Genomic DNA, 25,494 nt, shown 5'->3' with positions numbered 1-25,494 from the left:
ACCAAGGGACACACAGGGCTGCTGGCAGACACCAGCATCCTTGGCCAGCTACCAAGGGCACAAAATCCCAGCAGAGCTCCACCAGTGCTGTCACCTGCCCTCCGGCTCACCTACCCATCTCCTGGATTTGGGTATACCAAGTGGAAGGGCAGGGGGGCATCAGGAAGCTGGTGTTTTTACCCTACCACAAAGCCCCAGGGTGACCCTGAGTTGGACCACTGTGAAAGTGTACCCCCATTTCTGCATGTAGCTACCTATACCTGCCTTTGGGTACCCACTGCATGAGGGAGGCTGGTGACTCCCAGAACAGAAGAGGTTGATCTGTTAGGGTAAGTGGGGCAGTATCCAGCCTGCCTTCTTCTTCACTGCCAGTCCAGAGGGTGGTACTGCCCATCAACTTCCTTGTCCTTTCAGAACTCAGCAAGGAGGCAGATGTGACAAAACTAGAATAAGTTGGCTCTGCCTCCACGTAGCGCTGTAAATGCATGGTGTGAATGTGGCCTGTGACACCACTTTAAACAGTCATGGGTTTCCCCCAGAGCTGTAGTTTCCTAATGATTCTGAGAGTTGTTAGGAGGCCCCTAGTCCCCTCACAGAGCTACAGTTCCCTGGGAAGGAGGACTGATTATAACAAGTAACAAACTTAGTTGGTCTCTAAGGTGCTACTGGAAAGAATTTTTATATTTTGTTTTGGCTATGGCAGACCAACATGGCTACATACCTGTAATTAGCAACTTGTAGAAATTAAAAGCATCATTCAGTCTACATGCATATACACATGTATAGACTGATAGATAAAGATTAGATATAGATACAAAACCTTTCTTACTGCAATGCTATGCACTGTGGGTACACTAAGACCTTTTCATTCCAAGATCTGACTTACAGAACAAGATAAACCTGAACACTTGCAGACCTTAAAAAAAATAAATCTTATTATTATTTTTTCCAAAGCAGGATGCGGTAGGAAGGAAGTTTCCACGTAAAACGAACAGCTGGTCTCCAGGTCATCTATACGGGAGAGGTGCTGCTCCAGGTTAATTTTCAGCAGCCTTCATGGTTTTTATTATTATTATTATTTGCTTTTAACTCAGACTAATTGTGGTTCCATAAAATGAAATGGAAAAAAAAAACCCCACTGTGAAGGGGAGACTGACTCTCCTCCAAATAAATGACATTTTTCTCTTTTCCTTCCACAGGAGAGGGGAAAAAAAGAGTTGACTGGTGCTCATGCTTTGAGGTCTGGATATGATTGAGATGAAACATCTGTTAAAGCGGGGGGAGAGAATGTGAAGAGAAGCAAAAACTTTCCTCCCCCCACTAAAAATACATCTTTTTTCCCCCTCCTCAGCAAACTTAAAACATGTGATGAAATTCAACTTTTAAAATATAACCCCGAAGCTACTTGAAAACTATAAAAGTCACCTCAGAATCTGAGGCAAGTCAGAAATTCCACTGTTCACGCTGGGCTTTTATGAAGAGCAGACTTTAGGAGAGGGTGGGGGGGAAGGCTGTAATCTGTCTAGGTAACAAAGGCCACTTGTTCTGCCTGTGGAGCAAAAACTTTGGGTTTCTGCGGCTATTCCAAGCAGAAGTCGAGCCGAAAGCACACAATAGGCCCCTGACTGCTCTCGCACTTTCAATCTGGGACAGCAAGTTGACCAAGGCAAGATCCTCCCCCCATTTTTCTCTCTCTCCCTTCGCTTCCTCCTGCAATTGCTGCTGCCTATGTCTGTGCTTGGGTGTTTGTTATAGATTTGCCAAGACAATGGGGTTGTTGTGTCTGAAAACATTCGTCCAACCATCTCCCCCACCCCCACCCCACCCCACCCCACCCCAAGGGGCTTCCAGAATTTAACAAACTTTATGAAAAGATAGCTTGGAAATTCCATTTCCTCGGGTGATTCTCTGTAACTGGGATACTTGCTTTTGAGCCAGAAGAGAGAAGGGAGGGACTGTTAGTTCTACACACAACGGGGGGGGGGGCTGCTTAGCTCAGACATGTAGTGCCATTGCCCCTGAACTTTCAAAGAAAAAGCTGTGGGTTGTGGGGTCAATAACTGCACCTTTGTGAAGATAGGGCATTCGGAATCAAGGGGCATCCTATTGTGTTCTATGGAGCTGAAAGGCTGTGGAATCAGAACCACAGTTTTTGGACATTTTTCGAGGAAACCTGAAGTTTCTCAGGAGGCTACAAGAGGTTCCACCATGAAAAACATTAGCCATGCCTTCCCAGAAGGACAGCTTGTCTACTGCTGCAGGTCTTTCCGTCACAATGCAGAACTACAGGCTTATTGGGTGCATTCCATATTGAAAGATTTGACAACCCATTTTGGCTTCTCCCAGTTTCTCATTGTTCCTATTTCAAGTTCAGCCCCCCACATTTCCACATCAGTTTGCGCTACACACACACACACACACACACACACACACATATATATATATATATAAACAATCCTCATCAGCATTTTACTGCAGCTTTCTCTGAAAATACACATCTTTCACAAAGCAATTTCCCCCTAAAATATAAAGCGCATTTGTAAGTCATTATCACTAATTCATGCATTTCAATGTACACTTTACCATAGCATATGCATTACTGGACACGTTACTTGGCTGGAGAACTGCACTGCAAAAGCTGGGGAAATGCGAAAATTTCAGAGGGCGGTTGTGTTCGTGTTGTTTTGTTGTTCGGTTGTGTTGCTTCCTTCAGAAAGGGCGAATTAGGTAGGTTTGCTTTTAAATGTGAACCGAATCAAATTTCTCAGACAACCCTACATTCCAGCATGCAGTCAGTTTATCCAGGGCAACATGATTAAGATCAACATCCCTGGCCAATATCCATTGTGAACTGTGAGTCTTCCTGGGGATAGCATTCCAGAAAAAGGATGCCGCAACCGAGACTGTCCTCTCCCCAGTCACCATCCACCTCACTTACTTACTTACTTACTTACTTACCTACCTACCTACCTACTTACTTACTGTTGTTATTATTCTTACTAATATTGTGTTCAGTCCTTGAAAACCTTCCATATTAAACAATACAAGATGAAAAGCTTGTGAGGTTTTTTTTGGCAAAGCGAGAAGGATCAACCAAGCCAACATCTGGAATCCCTGAAGCATTTTACGCTACCACACAACTCTCCATGTGAACTCAAGTTCGGATTTTGCTTACTAAATGAACAGCTAGGAACGGAGGAAACTGCCTTACACTGAGTCAGACCACGGGTGCATCTCAGCACTGTTGACACTGACTAGCAGCTGCTTTCCATGGTTTCGGGCAGCTGTCTTTTCTCATCCCTACCTGGAAACACCAGGGATTGAACCCAGGAGCTCTGGCATGTAATGCATGTGCTCTACCTCTGAGCTATGGCCCCAACTGGCATACTTTCTATTTTTTCATTATTGCTCCCCTCTTTCCCCCATGTTCTCTTTCTTTGTAGGGGTTTGAGAGAAGGGGTGAGTGGGAGGATCTTTTGTGGGGATTCTGTGGTACTCCCAACTCCCAGTCATTTATCAGGGAGCGGGTGGAGCTGTGGTCTAAAACACTGAGCCTCTTGGGCTTGCTGATCAGAAGGTTGGCGGTTCGAATCCCTGCAACGGGGTGAGCTCCTGTTGCTCGGTCCCAGCTCCTGCCAACCTAGCAGTTCGAAAGCACGCCCCCCCCAAAGTGCTAGTAGATAAATAGGTACTGCTCTGACGGGAAGGTAAATGGCGTTTCCATGCGCTGCTCTGGTTTTGGTGTTCCACTGCGCCAGAAGTGGCTTAGTCATGCTGGCCACATGACCCAGAAAAAACTGTCTGCAGACAAACGCCGGCTCCCTCGGCCTGTAAAGCAAGATGAGCGCCGCAACCCCTGAGTCGTCTGTGACTGGACTTAACTGTCAGGGGTCCTTTACTTTTTTATGGGTGTTTTAGTCCAACAACACTGGTTGAAGCCCCCACTTCTGGCTTAAACTCTGTTGGAATAGCATGATGTTCTGGGAGAAAGGGCAACAGGAGAGAGAAGGCATCCATAACCAAAACCGTAGCAACTTCGTTATCACACTTTCTTGACCATGACTCAAAAATGGGTACAGCTTTCAACAGTGCAGGCTAGAATTTTGATTCACTTTGCACAATATCAGTTATAAACAGGACTGTGCTAAATGCTGCAGGGTGCGCAGGGAGGAGGATCATGTAATAATCATTACTGGGCAATTAAAAAGAGAAAGGGGATCTTTGTTCCTCAAGCAGAATGAATTAAACCACTGATGTTCGCCTTATTTCCAAAGAGGTTGGGTTCAAAACACTTCACTGTCTTGAGCCCTTGCTGTAGTCACTGTTCACCCGCTGTGGTTGACCTTGAGCAGAGTTAGTCTCTCTCTCTCTCTCTCTCTCTGCTCGACACATTCAGCAACAGGCAGCCTTCTTTACCAATTCAGACAGTTTGTCCAATTGTTCAACAACTGCCTACTCTGACTGGCAGTTGCTCTCCAGGGTCCCAAACAGAGGCGGGTCTTCTCCACCCACTCGCTTCCTGATCCTTTCAAGTGAGGATGCCAGAGATTGACACAGGGACTTCTCAAATGCTGTGTGTGTGTGTGTGTGTGTGTGTGTAATACCTATATGCAGCTATGTCATTATATTTCAGAATAAAAACAATAAAAACCCACATAAAATTCTAAAATTGGAAACCATCAACTATCAATTATGGGATGGCCCTGCAGAGGCAATCCCCCTTCCCAAGGAACTCTGGGATTTGCTGCTCTTTGAGGGGAATAGGGAACCCTTTTCAACTCTCAGCACCCTTGACAAACTACACTTCCTAGGATTCTTTGGAGGAAGGCATGACTGTTTAAAGTGGCATGATAATGCTCCAAATGCATGATGCAGAAGTGGCCTGAGTCACTGTCAGATGGTGGCGAAACACTTTCAGCCTGACATTTTTTGAAGAAGAAAAAGAAATCCAGCAGGCCAAATCATTTTGAAGCAGCAGCTTGGGAGATTTAAATTACCAGTCCTTGTCAAGGGAATGGTTCGAACTCTCTTATATAGGGTATACCTTCCTTGCCACTCCCATTGCGTAGAGCGCATGACAACACAAAACTTTTCTCACATCTGCTGGTGAACAACCAACCTGCTTCTTACAATTTCCTGGATCGTTATACAACTGCAGGAAGCCGTCTGCTAAGCCCTACCAGTCTCGTGTTTCTTTGGCGATTTTCATCCTGCCAGCCAAGCTAAACAGTTTCAACTTGGCACCCAGCTGTAGCTCCAACAGCAGCAGCAGCAGCAGCAGCCCACTCCTGGCCAACCTGTTGTTTCATGCTACCTTTCCCATTTGCCAGCTTATCGGTTTCCAGCTCAGGTAGCACTTGGGTCCTTTTGGCGTGTATAAAACATCACTTGGGTTTAGTGGAACCTCAGGCCTGCATGCCCAACAAAGCAGCCTCTGCTTTTTCATCTGGCTCCCTGCAGTCCCCACCCCCCAATCAATGGCCCCTGGAAATCTGGCTTGAACTCATCTGGCCTCAAGCCCAATCTCTGTGGGCTGCATCAGCCAAGTTTGGGGTTCTACAGGAGGCTGGCAGGTCCAGCATGGAGGCGGTTTCCAGCCAGAGGCCAAGTCAACATGTGAGAAAGAAAGGGAGGGAGGACATTCCACAGAACAACTTGCTTCCGTGAAGTTGCTCTGTGCGGCTTCCAAAAACAGATGCTGGCAGAGGAAAGGCGGCACATACAGCAATGTGAGGATATGCACCAGAGGGCATGGGCACACAATGCATTATGCACATGTATGGATCTGGGTAGGCCTACGGGAGGCTGCAGGTGGGGGGATGTGGCCCTGTTGGAAGCAAGAAAAGGTTTTCAGGGCTCCTGCCAGTAGGCTGGTGGTGAGAGCCCAGAAGAGGCGAGGCACAGGGATCTGACCGGCTGCTCAATGAGATGATTTGCTGAAAAGCTGACTTGGATAGGGTGGTTTTTATAAGCCCTGGAGAGCTGCTGCTACTCTGTTTAGATCAGCCTTTCTCAACCTTGGGTCTCCATATGTTGTTGGACTACAACTCCCATCATCCCTGGCCCTGGCCACTGCTCCTGCTAGCTAGGAATGATGGGAATTGTATTCGAACAACATCTGGGGACCCAAGGTTGGGAACAGCTGGTGCAGACACTACTGATCTAGATGGACCAATGGTTCAGTATGAGGCAGCTCCCTCTGTCCCCATCTATTAATCTAGAGGCCTCCTTTCCCTGGCTTTTCCATTTCTCTCTCGCTTTTTCCCTCTCTCCTGCCTTCCTGCTGGCCTTCACAATTTTCCTCTCTCTCCCATTTCATCCCATGCCTCTCTGGCTACATCCTCCTGGCTTTCTACTCCTGCATCTGGCCATCTCAGGCCATCTTCCTGTTTCCCAGGAGATCCCACTGCCACCCATGGATGATGTCACTTCCAGGTGCCAGGAAGGGGTTCCATCTTGGTGCAAGTCTGGGGCTGTTCTCAGGCTACATGCTGCAGAGACTGGGTCACGGTGCACAGGAGGATTTCAGCATGTATAAGCTGCCACACCAGCTGAAATGTCCTTTGCATTTACAGCTTCCCATTCTGAGCAGCTGCCAAAAGAGATTTATTTTGAAGAAGAGCAAGATGGTCAACTGTATCCACTAGTGGCCAATATTAATCTCTGATTTTTATTTATTTTTATTTTTTGCTTAACCTCAGCATGCCCTGTGCAAAAAAAAATTCATTTGTCCCAGATTCAGAGGGACTTGGGAAGCCAATAAATCAAAGGCAGGCACAGGCTGAAATGGGCAACATTGGTCAACAGTTTCTGCCTGCCTGCCTGCCTGCCTCTTGGTAAACAGAAGCGCTCCAGTTGTGTCCTAGCCTCTTGTCAAGCATCAACACTGAGTCAACAACCCGCTCTTGTGGCTTAAGGCTTTTGATGTTTACTTTGTTCTTTCCACAGTTCAAAAGAAAAGCACTAATGCACCAGTCCCCTTACCAAATACTATCTTAATCCAAGAATCCAGAGCCTTTTGCTGTTGACCAGTTAAGTCTGTTAAGAAGAAAAGGATTTGATCAAGCTTTACATAACAACCCAGAAGTCAAATCCAGCTTCTTTTTTGGACCGGATCAGACGGCTCTTTTCATCTTTGCTGCTCAGATGCCTTGTTAATAACAAAGGGGTGAAGGGAGGGGTGGTAATGACACTGACAATGTGGAAACAAAAGCAAGGGATTCAATTATTTCCCTGTTTATTGCTTTGCCTTTTGGTCCCAACTTCAATGCTATGAAGGTTCCCAAAGCTGGGAAGCTGCAAATTCAATCAACTGCTATTTGTTTTATTATGAGTGTTGGGGCTTTGGCACAGATCAGTGACATCAGAACAACAAAAGGCTACACGGTACTATTCTACTGACATGTGCCACAGTGCTACCAGGAAAGCATCACAGACCATTGGTTCGCAAGAGAAGGAAAGTGAAGAGAAGGAAAGTAATGGACCTGGGCAGCTGTGACTAAAGCTCATCCATGATACAGGACTAGGCACTAGCTGCAGGAAGCTGAAATCTGAGTCCCAGAAGGAATAGGACAGGCGTTGTTGGATAGAGCACTGGGACAGATGCACAGGTAGGTCAATCCTCTTTTAAAGCCATCCAAGTTGTTGGCCATCACTACAACCTGTGGCAGCAAATTCCACAATTTAACTATGTGCTGTGTGAAGCACTTCCTTTTGTCTGTCCTGAATCTTCCAACATTCAGCTTCATTGAAAGCCCGTAAGTTCCAGCGTTATGAGAGCGGGGGGGGGGGACTTTCCTCTTTTCCAGTTCCTCCACACCCCTGCACAGTTTTATACCCTTCCATCACCTCCCCTCTCCTCCAAACTAAAAAGACCCAAATGTTGTAACCTCCCATCAGCCATAAGAACACAAGAAGAGCCTGCTGGATCGGGCCAATGACCCATCTAGTCCAGCATCTTGTTCTTCCAGCAGCCAACCACTTGCCTATGGAAGCCTGCAATATGAGCACAAGAGCACTCTCTCCTTCTGTGGCTTCCATCAACTGGTATTCAGAAGCATTTCTGCCTCCAACAGTGGAGGTAGAGCTAGCCTTATCCTCTGTGAATGTGTCTAATTCTCTTCTAATGCCATCCAAGCTGGTAGCCCTTACCTCCTGTGGGAGTGATGCTGGTAGATTATTTCTTGCTGGAATAACTGTGGGTGGGCTTGTGGAACATCAAAGCACTACTTCATAGAGGAACCAATTCAAACAGAAAGAACAAGGAAGCCACAAGAAAGGAACCATCTACCGGTACATGCCTTGCAACTGCAAAGGAATCCAGAGAGGGAAAACACTTCTCTACATGAAAAGGCCACAGCTTTCAACAATGTCCGTCAGACTTCTTGTACATAAGCAATACCAAGAAAAGGTATTCTATTGCCTAACAGAGAAGATTGCTGCCAACCTAGTTTGAGGATATCAGGTGCTGGGTATTACGTTAGACTTAAGGGGGCTTTTTCACTATGCCTTCTATAATGCCACTGCTCAAGGCCATACAATGATTTAGATATTCAAGGCTGGTGTTTCATACCATAAAGGTGCATGGAAGTTTGCACTGCAATGCTGTTCCACATACCCCTTTTAACAGGCTTCTTTTCTGTTTGTAATCGCTCCCTCTTATAGCAAACTCAGGTGGTGAGTGCTGACAGCTTTTTAGTCCAAATGGGCAGTTGATAAACAGGACGGTACATTCAGGAGAAGCTTTAGGATTGCAGGAAGTGCAAAAAACCCCCAAAATCCCACAACAACACATTTTAAAAACCAAAGAAAGAAAAAAAGAAACCCTGCAAAAAGTGTGTCAAACTGTCCGCATGCTCAACCACCACAAAAGGTACACTGGGATGTTTCTCTTTGCGATTTATTTATTTATTTTTACAAAATTGGGTGGGTGGGTGTAGAGAATAGCAAAGTTCCCTGACAGGATAAAATGACTGCTGGAACCTTGGCCTGGAACAATCCTTCTGAGGAGGATACTCAGCAACATGTTTGTTGTTGTTACTATTTGTCCTTACTGTTGACACCTTATATTTAAAGCACTATGATACCATTTTAACTGTCATGGCATCCCTGCAAAGGACCCTGGGAATTGCAGTCTGCTAAGGGTGCTGAGAGTTGGTAGGACACTCTTATTCCCCTCACAGAATTCGTTTTCAGAGTTCCCTGACAAAAATGACTGGCTGTTAAATCACTCTCAAGGGCTGTTGCTCTGGGAGGCAAATTGGGGCCTCCTAACAACTCTCAATGCCCATAATAGACTACACCTCCCAGAATTCTTTGGGGGAAGCCACGACCGTTTAAAGTTGTATAATAGTGCGTTAGACGTATGGATGCGGATGTGACCTACATCTTTGATTGGACATATACCAGTGGTTCTTACAAGAAGCAAAAACTCCAGGCCTCAGGACTCTTGAAGGGACTCTCTGCAATTAAGGCCACACAAACCTTTCACTGGCTGACCAAGGAAACTTCAGGAGAATGTTTTGTTTACCCACCTGCCTATACAGATACATGTCTATACACACATCTCTTGAATATGCACAGAACAAGTCTCCTTTGCTTTTTCTTAAAACATAATCATAGTAATTTATATATTTTTAAAAGGTACCTTCCAGGTGAAAGTGTTCATTTTCAATTGCCTCCCTGTAAACTTCACCAGCTGCATCCTGTAAAAAAAGTAAATAAAACAACAAAGGGGAGCTATTAGCAGGTGTACGAATATGAAAGACGGCTATTCTTTTAAGTTGCACAACAATATTTCTAGCTTACAATAATCTGGCAATATGTGCCAAAATTGCATGCGAGCAGACAGAGCACACAACAATTCTGGAAACTGCTCTGCAGTTCACCAACCGGTCCTGAGTCCAGTCACAACTGTACCATACATTTAAAGCGCATGGCATCCCGCCAGATAATCCTGGGAACTGTAGTATGTTAAGGGTGCTGGGAATTGTAGTTCTGTGAGGAGTAAACTACAGTTCCTAGGATCCTTTTGGGGGGAGGGGGGGTTAGCAGGGTGCTTCAAATATGCTTTAGACGTAGGGAAGAGATGTGACCCCAGATAATGTATGTTACCCATAAACACCAGATGTCAGCCATGTCATTCCAGGCCCTTGACTGACTTGCACAGATATCATCCTAAAGGCCTATACCAAACATGGTATCTTTTGTGCAACTATTATTAATAACAATAATAATTTCATTTATGAATCACTTTCCATAAGGTACCCCAAAACAATTTACAATAAAAACGTATATAAAACAGCTCCATGTATAATAACAGTTTTAAAAAATGCATTTATAAAACCAAACACACTGTTTAAAATGACAACGCCACACACACAAGGTTGTGGAATTCCCTCCCCACAGTGAAGCATCTAGCACATGGGTAGGCAAACTAAGGCCCGGGGGCCGGGTCCAGCCCAATCACCTTCTAAATCTGGCCGGTGGACGGTCTGGGAATCTGTGTGTTTTTACATGAGTAGAATGTGTCCTTTTATTTAAAATGCATCTCTGGGTTATTTGTGGGGCATAGGAATTTGTTCATCCCCCCCCCCAAAAAAAGTCTGGTCCCCCACAAGGTATGAGGGACAGTGGACTGGCGCTCTGCTGAAAAAGTTTGCTGACCCCTGATGTGGCACCTTCATATACAGTTTTCATTGAATGCTAAAGACACAGCACTTTACCCTGGCCTTTGATACTTGAGACGTAGGCCCCATCCAAGCCATCCATTTAAAGCAGTATCATACCACTTTAGACAGCCATGGCTTTCTCCAAAGAATCTTGGGAAGTGTAGTTTGTTAAGGGGGCTGGGAGTTGTTAGGAGATTCTCAATTCCTCTCAAGGAGCTACAAATCCCAGAATTCCCTGTGAAGAGGGATTTTTTTAAACCACTCTGGAAATTGTAGCTCTGCAAGGGGAATAAGGGTCCCTCAACAACTCATGGCACCATTAACAAACTACAGCTCCCAGGATTCTTTGGGAGAAGCTGTGACTGTTTTAAGTTGGCATCATAGTGCTTTAAATGTATAGTATGAATGTGGCTACAGGATAGATATGGATTGTGGCTAAGGCTGTATACACACAAGGGTGCTGAGAGTTGTAAGCAGACCCCTACCCCTCTCACAGCGCTGAAATTCCCAGAGTTCCCTAGGAAGATTTATTGTTAAACCACCCTTATCAAACTGCACTTCCCATGATTTGGGGAAAGCAATAACTGTTTAAATAGTTAAAGATACAGCTTTAAATGCATAGTGTAGATGCGGCCTCATTACTTCCCACTCTGAATTTCTACGAACACACCCAGCATGTAGAACCATGCTAATTAAAACCACTGTTTATAGTATACTTTTATAAGACTCCATTTAAAATAGTAATAATAATGCAAACAGCCCATCTGCACTTCTCCATACAACTAATATGCCAATATAAGTAATATGTTTTTAACCATCACATGGCTTTTATGTGCTTTTAAAAACAACAACAACAACAACAACAACAACACAGAGCTCTTGCTTATCACTTTTTGCATTGCTTTAAGTTCATGTAGGTAGCAAGCTCATAATTATTGACAATTCAGACTTTCTGTTTTTATTTATTTCTGCCCCACTCCCTCAGATGATTTTTTATAACCACAACTTCCAAGCAGTGGTTTGACTGACTTTGCAAGAGCAGCAATGCATGTATATTAGTGGCCCACTAACTGAATACCCTCCCCCCTAAAAAGACCGTGGCAGCCTTTGTAAATTTCAGTGACACAGCTAGACAGCTAGAAGTCATCAGCTGTCAATTAAATTTGCTCCTTCATGCCAGTCTGATTATGGCATGCATTATCTCTGATAGACAGACATTTATTTAATAGGGCTGTGCGGGCAGCCAGACAATGTATGCTACTATTATGCTAAGAACCATAAGGAGGAAATGTTTATTTATTAATGGAGGAGGGAGCTGCACGGGCCCATATGCTCCCATTGATAAATTAACCGAGCACCCTCTTTATGAAGATGCACCAAGGCCCAGATCCAGAGGGAAACAAGTTGCACTAAGGTTCCATCAAAACTAATGGGGCTGAGGCTGCAGTGCTACTCGCCTGGGAATGATAAGCCCCTGTGAACTCACTGATTTACTTCTGAATAGACATATATAAGGTTACACTGTCAAACTTAAATTTCCCTGAATCGGGACCCCTAGGCAACACTAGGAAGCTGCCACCCACAACACTATTCTGCAATACAGTATTCTGAAATAAACAGAAAAATAATTTCTGCACAACCCACCTCTCCTCAGCCTTTTAAAAAGAAGACTATATTATGATTATTACCCTTGATTTATTAATTGCCATCTAAAGCACCATCCCAAGGTGATTTTTCACCTAAGATAATAAAAAACAGTTTAAAATCACACATGGAACAGAGCCCTCTCTCCACTGAGCTGGGAGGGAGGAAGAGACCGAGAGGATTGGGGCAGGCTTCCGGGTCGCCCCACCTGTTAAAAGCAAGCTAGCAGAAGAGGGGGAGCAGTACGAGGGCAAGAGAGAGATGTTTTCTGCCTACACTGGACACAGCCAGAAGCAAACAGTGCTGGCATTGATCAAAGAGCCCTGGTGGAATGGAGCCAGAGCTGAAATGCTCATGGCAAGAGGCCGGGCCAAGGAATGGAAGGCAGGCCAGCGAGACTGGAGAGGAGTCCAAAACAACTGGGTAGTATAGGTACCTGCCTGAGAGGCGGGGGGTGGGGGTAAGAATCACACCTGGAGAGTCATACAGAGAAGGTCAATATTTGGCTATTGCCCAAGAGAAGACTAGTAGCATTTGCAGATTTGCCAGACCAGGGGTGGGGTGGGGAAACAGATGAAGTGGAGACTGGGTGGGTAGAGCAACAGTAGAACTTGAGAGGATTATGCAACTGCTTATCCAGGCTTCTCTTGGCAGCATTAAGTGATTGGCCACAATGTGCAGCAGGAACCCTCCGCACACGTTAGTTCTAATCTTGGTCAGACCCGGCAGGTGCGATCTATTCTCACATCATACTGTTGGTAGGCTGCAAGGATATATCCTGTTCCCTTTGCCCCTGTAAGGGGACAAGCCCTTTGCAAATGCTGTTTAGCCCTGGTTCCCCCCTCCCTTGCAACGAACACAGGTGTGCAACCTCCAAGAGGCAGGATAACATTGCTCCATAAATCTGTCAGCAGAGGGTGCTGGTTGAACAGATGGCTTTGCATTCCACAGGCAGCAATATCCACCCTCCCTTTCTCCCACTCCTGGAGTTCCTGTCCCCAATCTGCAAGCCCAGGTATGTCAACACCCTCCTTTCCAAAGCAGCTCAGGATTTCAGTGGGACAGGAAGCTGCACAGGGAGTGGGGGGGGGGGTAGAGAAGGAGGGAATATAACCCCCCTCCACACACAAAAATCTTGACATCATCAGCTTGTTCGACCCATCCAGACCAAGAGTGATCCCAGCATGAAACAGGAACATCAATAACTTGCAAAGACATAAGAGTATTTCCCCCCCCCTCTCCTACCCCTCCCCTCCTACGTTCAGAAATATGCAAGGCAGCTGCCCTGAGCCGGTGGGAGAGAAAGCTGAGATGAAAAGGATGGAGAAGACAAAAGCTATACTGGCACACAAGCTTGAAAGGAGCTAAACAGCCATGCTTGAATTCCAGATTTCAGTGTTTTGTTTTGTTTTTTTACAGACATGACACTACTGAGGAAGGGCCATAGCTCAGGGCCAGAGTATCAGTTTTGCATGCAGAAAGTCCCAGGTTTAATCCCTGGCATCCCCAGGGTAGGGCTGGGAAAGACATCTGTTCTGAAGCTTTGGAGAGCCACTGGCCCACATGTCCCACTGACATGTTCTCTGAATATCAGCTGGGAGGGGCAGTAGATTGGGGGGCGGCAGGATTATACTGCTCACCACCTCTCACACTTGTGGCCTACCTCTTCCTCCTCCTCCACTGCCCACCCTCCACCACCTTCAGTGTGCCAGGGCTTCCCTGGACTGCTTCAGGTGGTGGTGGGGTGGCAGCAGGGGGTGAAGGAGGAGGTGGGGGGCTGAGGAGGGGCAGACTTTTCCGTTTCGCCCCGACTGCCTCCAAACACCTGCCACAAACGTTTGAAGCCCTCTTTCATAACATCTAAATGTGAAAGTTGCAGCAATGGGTCTGTCTGGTCAATGTCTGATCAGGGTACCATGAGTCCCACGGAAGGCTAGTGGGATAGAAGCAACATAATTACATAGCAAGCTACCTTGCACCTAGCTAGTCTGCTTAGCTCAGTTTACACCAACTGCCAGCATCTCTCCAGGATTTCTGACAGGGTTCTCTCCCAACTCTAACTGAAGACCCCAGGGCATTCTGGGACATTTTTCATGCAAAGCAGATGCTCTACCCATTAGCTACAGCCCTTGGGTGGAATGAATCATTCCATCAGGAGATATTGAAAGGAGATGACAGGTTTTTTGACAAGTTGTGAACCCCCTTTTTCTAGTTACAACAAGCATGCATTACTGGGACAAATGTTACAGCAGAGCTGAGCCAGAGGCAATGATCTGAGACGAGACAGGGATGGTGTCAGAGAACTAGTGCCACGAATCAAGACCAAAGGGCAAAGCTAGATGCAGGATCCGGGAGCAAGCTTACAAGTCTGGACCAAAGGATATGGAAGCGATGGGAAATCTAGTACCTTCCAGATGTTGGCAGACTATAACTCCCGGCATCCTCAACAAAGTGGCCATGCCGACGTTCTCTGGAAAGCCACAGGTTCCTCCATGCCCAGGAAGACTTACCGGTAAGTGAACCAGGAAGCTCTTTCATACTTCTTCCTGCCCTGAAAGATCCAATGGCCAGCCTGGACGGGTGGGGTCAGAAAACAGTTTGAAGGGCAATGCATCAACCTGCAATCCAGTGACTTACGACGAAGGGCAGTTGCACACAGATCCAAAAACTATCACTTGGCTTGTTGGGCAAAGTGCCACCATATGGCATTCCCAGGCAGGTGCTCCAGTGCCAAGGGTTGCTACTGATATTTCCCAACTCCCCATCTTTACACAAATAATTAAATCTGGATCACCTAAAGCTGGCCACCTTTGTGGGAAATTATGGTGTGCCCCAGAGACACTACATAAGAACATAAGAAGAGCCTGCTGGAATGGCCAATGGCACATCCCGTCCCGCATCCTGTTATCACAATGGCCAACCAGACAACCAGAGCAAAAGAGCACTCTCCTCCCCTGCAATTCCTAGCAAATGGTATTTAGAAGCATTACTGCCTCTGACCGTGGAGGTCTAACATAGAGCAAGCATCATGGCTCTAGTAGCCATTGATAGCCCTCTCCTCCATGGTTTTGCCCAGTCCTCTTCTAAAGCCATCGAAGTTGGCAACCATCATATGTTGCTGCTGTTGCTGCTGCTGTGAGTGGGAAGACCGCTCCCTCCTCTGGCCAACTCCATCGGGCCTAGGAGGCGGGCCTACACTCAACCGCCACAGCTTAAGAGGCTCCAGAGAAGCCTCCGGAACATTGCTGCTGTTGCTGCTGCTGTGAGTGGGAAGACCGCTCCCTCCTCTGGCCAACTCCATCGGGCCTAGGAGGCGGGCCTACACTCAACCGCCACAGCTTAAGAGGCTCCAGAGAAGCCTCCGGAACATTGCTGCTGTTGCTGCTGCTGTGAGTGGGAAGACCGCTCCCTCCTCTGGCCAACTCCATCGGGCCTAGGAGGCGGGCCTACACTCAACCGCCACAGCTTAAGAGGCTCCAGAGAAGCCTCCGGAACATTGCTGCTGTTGCTGCTGCTGTGAGTGGGAAGACCGCTCCCTCCTCTGGCCAACTCCATCGGGCCTAGGAGGCGGGCCTACACTCAACCGCCACAGCTTAAGAGGCTCCAGAGAAGCCTCCGGAACATTGCTGCTGTTGCTGCTGCTGTGAGTGGGAAGACCGCTCCCTCCTCTGGCCAACTCCATCGGGCCTAGGAGGCGGGCCTACACTCAACCGCCACAGCTTAAGAGGCTCCAGAGAAGCCTCCGGAACATTGCTGCTGTTGCTGTTGCTGTGAGTGGGAAGACCGCTCCCTCCTCTGGCCAACTCCATCGGGCCTAGGAGGCGGGCCTACACTCAACCGCCACAGCTTAAGAGGCTCCAGAGAAGCCTCCGGAACATTGCTGCTGTTGCTGCTGCTGTGAGTGGGAAGACCGCTCCCTCCTCTGGCCAACTCCATCGGGCCTAGGAGGCGGGCCTACACTCAACCGCCACAGCTTAAGAGGCTCCAGAGAAGCCTCCGGAACATTGCTGCTGTTGCTGCTGCTGTGAGTGGGAAGACCGCTCCCTCCTCTGGCCAACTCCATCGGGCCTAGGAGGCGGGCCTACACTCAACCGCCACAGCTTAAGAGGCTCCAGAGAAGCCTCCGGAACATTGCTGCTGTTGCTGCTGCTGTGAGTGGGAAGACCGCTCCCTCCTCTGGCCAACTCCATCGGGCCTAGGAGGCGGGCCTACGCTCACCAACACAGCTTAAGAGGCGCCGAGAAGGGCAGCCTCAGCTCTTGCTCTGTAAATTTACATTGTAATGTAGCCAAAGCAAATTCCGAGTATATTGAAAAATGTACTTGGCCAATAAATTATTATTCTATTCTATTCTATTCTATTCTATTCTATTCATTGCCTCCTGAGAGAGTGAGTTCCAGGGTTTAACTATGCCATGAATGAGGAAGTACTTTCTTTTATCTGTTCTGAATCTTCCAGCATTCAGCTTCACCAGAGTAACTGTGGAAATTAAAATGGCAGCTGTCGAATGCCAGTCAGAGGAGAAAAGCCAGTGGGAAAGTCTGGCAAGATAGACCATGGCTACCAGGAGGAGGAGGAGGAGGAGGAGGAGGAGGAGGAGGAGGAGACCAACAGTGAAATTCCAGCATGATGGCCCACTGGAGGGACACAGAGGGCTCCAGCAGACTTGGAGGCAGCCCTGGTCAAGATGTTCAGTTGTGTTAAAACTTCCATGTATGAATGCCTAAACAACACAGGGTGTGCTATAGAAGCTCTCTTGTTCGAAACGACCCATTTCAGCTGGCCTCCTTCAAAATTAAGGAACTCTTTATTTCTGCTAGAGCATTCCTGGAGCAACTGCATTGTGTCAGGCTTCCTCTTAAAAGATTCTCCAAAGTTCTTTCAAGCTAGCAATTCAGCATGCGTGCGCGCGCACGCACGCGCGCGCACACACACACACACACACACACACACAGCTTTTCAATACAAGGGCTGGTCTGCTATCTGCATTTGCTTAAAAGGAACCACATTAAAACACAAAAAAAGTTTAGCCGATCCCAACTCCCCACCCTCAGACTTTGAAACCAAGACTTCCTACTAGAGAATTTAATATCTTTGCTCCTGCTCTCCACCCCGGTTCCCTCTCCACCACCAGCCCTGTTTTCTGCATCTCTGCTCTCTTAAAAGCTAACAGATGTTAATGCCATGAAGTTTCAAAGAAGAAGGGGAGGGGGGAAACCATGCCCACAAAACTCATTACAACTAATATATTCCAAGAATTTATGTAGTTCAGGGAACATGTGAGGTACTGGGGTGGAGAGCGAGGAGAAAGGCCAAATGTTTGCACAGAATATAACCCCTGTAAGTAAATAGATGCATATGCTTTACCCTTACCATCAGGGTGGGGAACCAGTGGCCCTCCATATATTGTTGGGAGTCTGGCTACTTTCACACCATCCATCAGGGCCAGCACCTGAGCAGTACCACAAAAGGCTCCCCCCTCAGTCAGGGAAGAATGGGTGAGTAAAGACTTATATCGGTAACAAGGGAGGGAGGAGACCAACAATGCCTCCTATTCACCAAGAGGCTGCTGCAGAGGTGGCATTAAGTGGGGGCTGCCAAGGAGGTGGCAGATCCAGTCTCCAAGGAGCACACCACAGTTGCTGCTGCCACCATGGAAGCAGAAGAGGGCGAGGCTGGATTCATTGGAGGCTGGATCTGCTGCTCCTGTGGACCTTGCCACCTCACCTTGCCTGCCCTGGGCCCACCCTGCCATCCATGTAAAGCTCTGCACCACACACACACACACTATACTACCACTCACATTCCTAAGTTACAGGTAGGTAGCCGTGCTGGTCTGCCATAGTCGAAACAAAATAAAAAAAATCCTTCCAGTAGCACCTTAGAAACCAACTAAGTTTGTTATTGGTATGAGCTTTTGTGTGCATGCACACTTCTTCATGCACACGAAAGCTCATAACAATAACAAACTTAGTTGGTCTCTAAGGCGCTACTGGAAGGAATTTTTTTAACTCATATTCCAAGTTAATTAACCTGTAATTAAAACTATGCACTTGGGTTTCATACTTGCGATCCGCTGAGAAAGACACAAATTGCATGAGAGTTGACAAAATCTTCACTGCCTAACAGTGGTTAAAGACTGTTAAGAAGAAAGTAATCTGTGTTAAGATAGGTTAAGTATGTGCCTCGCAGAACGTAGCTCTCAAAATCTCTCTCTTCACCCCCTCAGTAATTTAATTACGCCATTTAAAGGTTCACTTTTGTTCTGTTACTTAACTGGGAGTAAGCCACACTGAACACAATAGGACTCACTTCTGAGTAAATGCACAAAGGATTGCCTCTATCAAAAGGTGCATTCAGACATAGAGAGCCGCTTTATATTGAGTCAGATCATTGGCCTATCTACCTCAGCACTGTGTACACTGGCTGGCAGTCACTCTCCAAGCATTTCAGGCAGAAAATTTCTCCCAGCACTACCTGGAGATGCCAGGGATTGAACCTGCAACCTTCTGGATGCAAGGCTGGTGCTCTGTCACTATGTTATGGCACTTCCTACTGTTGGAGTCGATGGCCTGCAATACTCACTCCAACTCTGTGAATTGTTCTCTCTCCTTGTAGAGAGTTTTGAGGCACTTGGAAGAAAGGTTCTTGCCACTTCTGAGCATCTCCCAGCCCTTTTCCAATCCACTTCTCTAAGTCCTCTGCATGTGGCCAAAGAAGACAGGAAATGTCAGGGTGACTGCAGCCCCAAACAAAGGCCAACAACAGCTAAAACTTGTGGGGTTGTGTTCCTAGTAACAAAAATATAATAGAACTAAAGTAAGACTTGCAGAGAATGCCGGTGCTTTTGAAAAATGGACAGCAGCAGTCTGCTTTTCTGTTTGGTCCAAAACCAGTCCCAGGAATCACCAAGAGCTGCTGACAGGGCTTTAGGGGGTGGGGAGAAGAAAAATAAAGATTACATCAGTTTCCCAGTGGGGGGTATCAAACTGCATGGCCGGGCAGAACTTTCATCCTTTTCTTCCTGTTCAGATGCTGGCCAATCTGCCCTTGAAATCGGTGGGAGGCTTGCCTGTGCGAGGTCTGCAAGATCAAGACATCTCTGATCACAGAGTTTGAAACAGTAGGGTTCTGCATCTCGCACCACCTCGATCAGCAGCATCCTTCAGACTTGGCGCCTGTCCTATATTTGTACAGATATAAAAGACCCAAATAAAAGTGTTGGGGGAGGCAGGAAAGAGAGAAAATTAATTACAGCCCAAGCTCTGCCCCACTGATGCCTCTCCACAAGCACAAAGCATCCATCTTAGCCATTAAGGCCATAGCGGGAAGAGTGGTGGTCAAAGGAACAAGTGGGCAAAAGGCATCTAAAGGCTATTCCATATAACCTGTCTATCAACAGATCTTAATATCTCACCAACTTGTAGCAGCTGTACCAACCCTCTTTCTCTCTGCCCAGTCCACAAATACTCCTGTTTAAAGTTGAGGAGGCGGAACAAGCTTCCTGGGTTGAAATTTCAGACATCGAAATGTATTCGGTGCCTTTTTTTACAATAAATGTCACGGAAATTTCAAAGTATCTAATAAGAAATCAGGTCAACAACAACTGCCAAGTCAATAAGTAAAGTTCATCCATTCTAAGCGGTAACAGGGCCACTTCTCCACACTTGTTGATGACTTTTTCAACTGTCATTTTGAGTGAAGAATGACATAGGAGCATCAAAAAGCAGGAATAATCTCATACTAAGTCCACTACCACCACGAACCACTGCTCGGAAATTTATGGTCCGATTATGGAAATATGGGGCGTTATTTGATACATTAGGTATGAGATAGGAAAATTTTCAGCCAATCAGATACTCAACTCTCATCAGCCCCAGTCAGCATGGTCAATGGTGTGGTAGATAACGGGAGTTGTGGTCTAGCAACATCAAAGAGGCTACAAGGTTCCCCATCCTTGCTTTAGATCAATGTTCCCCAAAGTGTGGTTATAAGCACACCCCTTTCTGGATTTTCTTCCCTTTGATGAGTTTGCTCCTTGCCTAAGAGGGAAGCATTATCTTGACATTTTCAGGACTCTCCATATATTCCTGTGTATTTTTCAATTTTTTTGTCAATATTTGTTTTAATATTGAATTTTAAATTGTGGAAACATGCCCTGAGGCCTGCTGGTGAAGGGTAGTTAATCAATTTAACAACCACAACAAATAAAATTGTCTTAAGTGACAAAGTGCTTTCTTCTCATGTGACATCAGGACATCCATTTTCATAAAAGGTTGACATCAAGTAATATAACGTTTCTGAATGTGGAATATAATCCTTTCAGAAATAGCATTTTGCTATTTAATGCTTGTTTTTTTTTATTAAGGATTTTCTTAGTTTACAAAAGTACATGCATTCTCTCTTTTCTCAGGTTGCAAAGTCTTTTTTTTAAAACTGCTTGTTCTTTGAATTGATAATTTATTGCTTGTTTTTTGAGTGGGGCTCACTTTGGAAATAATCCTGTGACTGGAAACTGTCAACCAATTGCAATCACAATTACAAACAGGGAAACTGTTATGTGAAGATATATATTCATTACATCAACCATCCAGCAAATATCCATACCAAGTTCTCCTGTTCTTTTTGGTGAATTTGTGTGCGTGTCTCAAAGGGCTTCAACCTTTAGCTGGTTGAACAGATTAATCAACCAAGCTACAGTTGATTAATTGGTGGATAACAGTTTTTATCAGTGAGGCAGTGAGTTGAGGACATGCTTGCTTTTCCAGCTCCCCCCCCCCCTTTGTAATTATACATAGGGGCCATGCTACGAAAAAGCACCCATTCCTTCTACCAAAGAACACCTGCTTTTATTTATTCAGCTCCAAGCCAGGATACATTTCGTTCAGTACCTCCTCAAAAAGCTCTAAAAATAAAAAGGTCTGGCCACGTCCGTGCATATTTTATTCAAATTCAACTGATCGGTTAACAAAGTGACTAAAAATCCTTTAATTATAAAGTGTCACTTTTGTTGAGGAACACACATCACTCTCCTCTCCTCAGAAGAGCTGAAGATGCAGTATTGTTTCTCAGAACTGAGGATGAGGAGAATAAAAAAATGGACTTTCCTTCAGGCGATTTAAAATATTTCAAGCACCACAACACATGGTGCTTGCTTTTCAAATTTGCTGGGTTTTGTATATAAGGAGAATCCTCCTACCTTTTGGACAGCAATGGTCAAAAGCAGGCATAGGCAACCCCGGCCCTCCAGATGTTGGGACTACAATTCTCACCACTGGTCCTGTTAGCTAGGGATCATGGGAGTTGTAGTCCCAAAACATCTGGAGGGCCGAAGTTGCCTATCCCTGGCCTAAAGCATCTAGAGGTCCACCTGATTGGAGAAGGCTGGTCTATGCTGACAGACAATGGTGCTCCAGGGTTTCAGAGAGGGATATTCCTAAGCCTAGTTGGGAGATGCTGGGAATGGAACATGGGGGCCCCACATGCGAAGCAAATGCCCTGCCACTGAGATATGGGCATTGCTACGTAGCCAATGCTCTGGATGGCAGCAGCACAGCAAAAAGCCAAAAGATAATGAGGGTGCTAAGCATGGAAAGAGGCTGGCACACTGGAGGCACGAGGGCAAGAAGAGAGGCAACTGGAGGAGCCAAACAGGTATTTCCAATGAGATTCTTCCACTTAGGATAGAACAGAAGGAGACAATGGGAAGAAAGTTTTAGCGGCCGCAGTGCAAATTTCATGAAGTTTGAGACACGCTGTTCCTACTCATCGCTTCCCTAAATGCAAGCGAGCGCCAACAACACTTCCCGACATCAAAGTGGCGACATTTAACTTCACTTGAAAAGTCTTCACGTTCCTGAACAAACACAACATTAAGAGCCCCGCCCTTAAAGGAAGATGAAAGGAGCCAATCTCCTCTTTAAATTATCAAGGAAGTCAGCGCCTTGACTCCCTTTTTCATTGGGAAGTTGGGGAGGGGAGGTAGGGCCTGACTTCAATCAGTTTGTATAAACCAGCTTTTGTTTTTCCTTTTACCCAAATGACTTCGCTCTTAAGGATTTATTGTAACTGGATTGCTTTGCTGCCCAGCAGGGAGCTGTAGCACTAAGCAAAGCTGAGCAACACAGTAGGGTTTCCCCCCCTCTTCTTCGTCTACTTCTCCTGCCGCTGATTGAATTTCTACACTCTCAGCTCTTCGGAAATGTTTGCTCTCGTATGAGCTGTCAGAGGGAAATTGTGAGCAGTTGATTTTCTCTCAGCTAAAGCTAAGCAGGGGGTTCTATATGCAGCCAGCAATGTGCAGAATTGAGGAGGGGCTTGGAGGGGGCAGGGGAAGGCGAGAGGATCAATCAAGTTGATGAAAGGAGGTGGGAGGGAGGAGGACAGCCACAAAAAGTAAAACAAAATAAGTAGGGCGCAAAGTGGAAAGAAAGGGAAACTAATTTCCTTGGATATGAAACCTGGAAAGGATCAACCAGAACTGGAAGATGGGTGTGATCAATGCTTAGAACAGCTTTTGCCAACCTGGCAACATCCGTAAGGACTTAATATAAGGCAGCTATCTGAGTTAGACCACTGGTCTATCTATCTCAGTATTGTCTATACCGACTGGCAGCAGCTCTCCCTGGTTTTAAGCAGGAAACTCTCCCAGCTCTACCTAGAGAGGCTAGGGATTGAACATGGTACCTTCTGCATGCAGGGTAGATGTACCTGAGCTACAGCCCTTGCAGATCATGAGGAGCAGCCAATGTGGTACCCTCCTGGTGCTGTTGGGCTACAACTCCTACCATCCCTTTCCATTGTGCTGCGCTGGCCAAGGATGATGGGGGTTGGAGTCCAACAACTTCTGGAAGATGCTATGTTGATTACCCCTGGCTCCTTATTTTTTAGAATGCAGTTCCCATAAAATGTAAGAAGAGCCTTTCTGGACCAGGCCAATGGCCCATGTAGTCCAGGATCCTGTTCTCATAGCGGCCAACCAGATGCCCCTAGGAAGCTGGCTGGGGCCAATAGGAATTGTAGTCCAAAACTTCTGAAAGGCACCTGGTGTGTAAAGGCTGGCTCTGAACAAATATGCAGTGCTGGCTTTTAAGGCGAGCTCTTGGGCACAGCACTTTCGGTGGGGGATCATGACCTGGAACAGGCTGAGAATTCTTAGGTTGCAAACATGGAAATGGCAACCATGTTAGGGTGGCAGGATCTCTGCTGGTCTTGGAGCCTTAACAAATGTCCAGCCTTCCCATCCTCTAGAGTGGCTATGTGTCCTATTTTACAAAAAACAGCCATCTCTTTGAAGGCACCCACTATTCAAAGGGCTGTCAGGTCCTGTGTAAACTGTAGCAATGATTTCTAAATTCGCATTTGTACATATAAATTAGCAAATTGCAAGCTTTACGCAAATCTGTGTCCCAAAAATTCTGGAACCAACCGGCTGTGAAACTACGGCTAACCTAAACTTGTGCCTCTTATTTTGCCACCCCATTTGTAGGCTAGACAAGAAAACTGGGAGGTCACTGCAGGATGGATGGGAGTGAAAGGGGAAGCCTTACCAGTGGGGCTTCTCATGGCGGCCAACCTGCAAAACGACACAATGTTATAATATAGCATTGTTAGAAAAGGGCTTATTGGGAGGGGAAATGGTGGCCGTCTGCGTCTGACTCTACCCACATACGATTAAGTTCAGTGCCACCTGGTGACTAAACCATACAATGACACTGTATTTTTCACTGATTCCCTATGAATAGCTGCTAAATAGTCACAGGGTGCTCACGGCACCCATAAACTGCAAGTAGGGTTGTTGAAGAGCATTAAGGAGTATACTAATCCAGAACAAATTATTTCCATAAATTATACTGAAGATACACCTTCAGACAGTGAGCTAGGAAACTCTGGCAAACATCCTGAAAGTTTATTTCTGCAAGCTTTTCCTGTGTGTGGCAGAAATTGCATTATATTAGGCTTTCACTGCTGATCCTGGCATCCTTGGCTGACTGTTTTCTACTGCTTTTTATTATATTGTTATTTTAAACAGTGCAAGATGCCCTGGTGTTTCTGCACCATGAGGATGGAAATGTTTAATAAAAATAAAATTATACCTATACCTAATGATGGGGGGTGGGGGGTGGAGATGTGGATTGAAAATCATTGCCCTGAATCAACCACCTATATAAGCTCAGTTGGTTAAAACAACTCATGGACCAGAACATCCCCCTCCTTTTCTCTCTCTCCATAGCGATGGGCATCTGTGCCTCTGATCAGTACAGAAGCCAGGGAAAAGCCCCTGTGATGAAAGAGCCTGTTTTTGGCTCCCAAAGTCTTAACTGGAAGGACCACTTGAGTGATCAAAGGCACGAGGGCACTTCTGCCTGCTGTGTATTAGGCTAATGAACGTCATTAAGCGCTCAACAGATTGGACAAGCACTCACTTTGCCCTCTGTCTACGAGTCCAGAGAATGTCAAGCGTTTTCTCTCCTTGTTTCTGCTTTGGGGACCTGTACTTTGTCTCACAGCCAAAAGAGAGTGGTGGAAACTTTCCATTTTAGTGTGTGAGTGTGAGTGTGCGAGAGAGAGAGAGAGAGAGAGAGAGAGAATTTTTAGGTAAACCGGAGTCATCAATCTACAGTCAAAGAGACACAGGCAACAAGTTGTAGGTATGACTTCAAAGCAAATATGAATGAGGCATCCATTAGAAGTAAGCACTATGATCTGGGACGCTGCAGTTGTGTACAAGGGAGATTCCTTATTTTGCCCCACTACTACGATAAATTTACCAAACATTCCTTCCAAGGGATGAGCCAATGGGGAATCTTATTCTTTATATGGAGGAGACCTGTTTCTCTGCTGCTCCAGAAGATTGGCCTAGAACTAAGGGGCGGAAATTGCAAGGAAGCAGATTTCAGCCAAACTTTTAAGAGAAACCTTCCTAATGGCAGAAGCTGCTTGACTGCTTCACAGGGTGGCAGTCTCCCTCTTTCTGCTCCCCTCTCTCTGCTGGAGGTATTTAAGTATAGACTGCATGGCCACCATCTGCCAAGATTTAAGCAAGGTTCCTGCGTCATAGGCCCCTAGTTGGTGCCCTTTGACTTGTCCTTCATCCACCTCTTCTGTTCAGCCAACCTTCTCCATTGAACTCAACATGGCAGCTGGCCTTCAGCTCAGGGGAAGAACACAACAGACTATG

General features: G+C 46.2%; 1 protein-coding gene across 3 annotated transcripts in view; it reads right to left on the bottom strand.

Annotated features, from left to right (window-relative positions):
* NKD1 (NKD inhibitor of WNT signaling pathway 1) overlaps window positions 1–25,494 on the bottom strand; it is a 127,912-nt gene that overhangs the window by 37,828 nt on the left and 64,590 nt on the right. For 2 of the 3 annotated variants that reach the window (XM_033156768.1, XM_033156769.1), the window contains exon 4: window positions 9,647–9,704. In XM_033156768.1, the coding sequence (XP_033012659.1) occupies window positions 9,647–9,704 (58 nt within the window). Of the gene's footprint in view, window positions 1–9,646; window positions 9,705–19,276; window positions 19,498–25,494 lie in introns of all 3 variants that reach the window. The other variant, XM_033156770.1, reaches the window with a different exon arrangement.

The sequence above is a fragment of the Lacerta agilis genome, chromosome 8 (genome assembly GCF_009819535.1).
Source record: "Lacerta agilis isolate rLacAgi1 chromosome 8, rLacAgi1.pri, whole genome shotgun sequence".
NCBI classification, from domain to species: domain Eukaryota; kingdom Metazoa; phylum Chordata; class Lepidosauria; order Squamata; family Lacertidae; genus Lacerta; species Lacerta agilis.
Note: the sequence above shows the minus strand (reverse complement) of the source record. Positions and strands in the feature narration are given on the sequence as shown.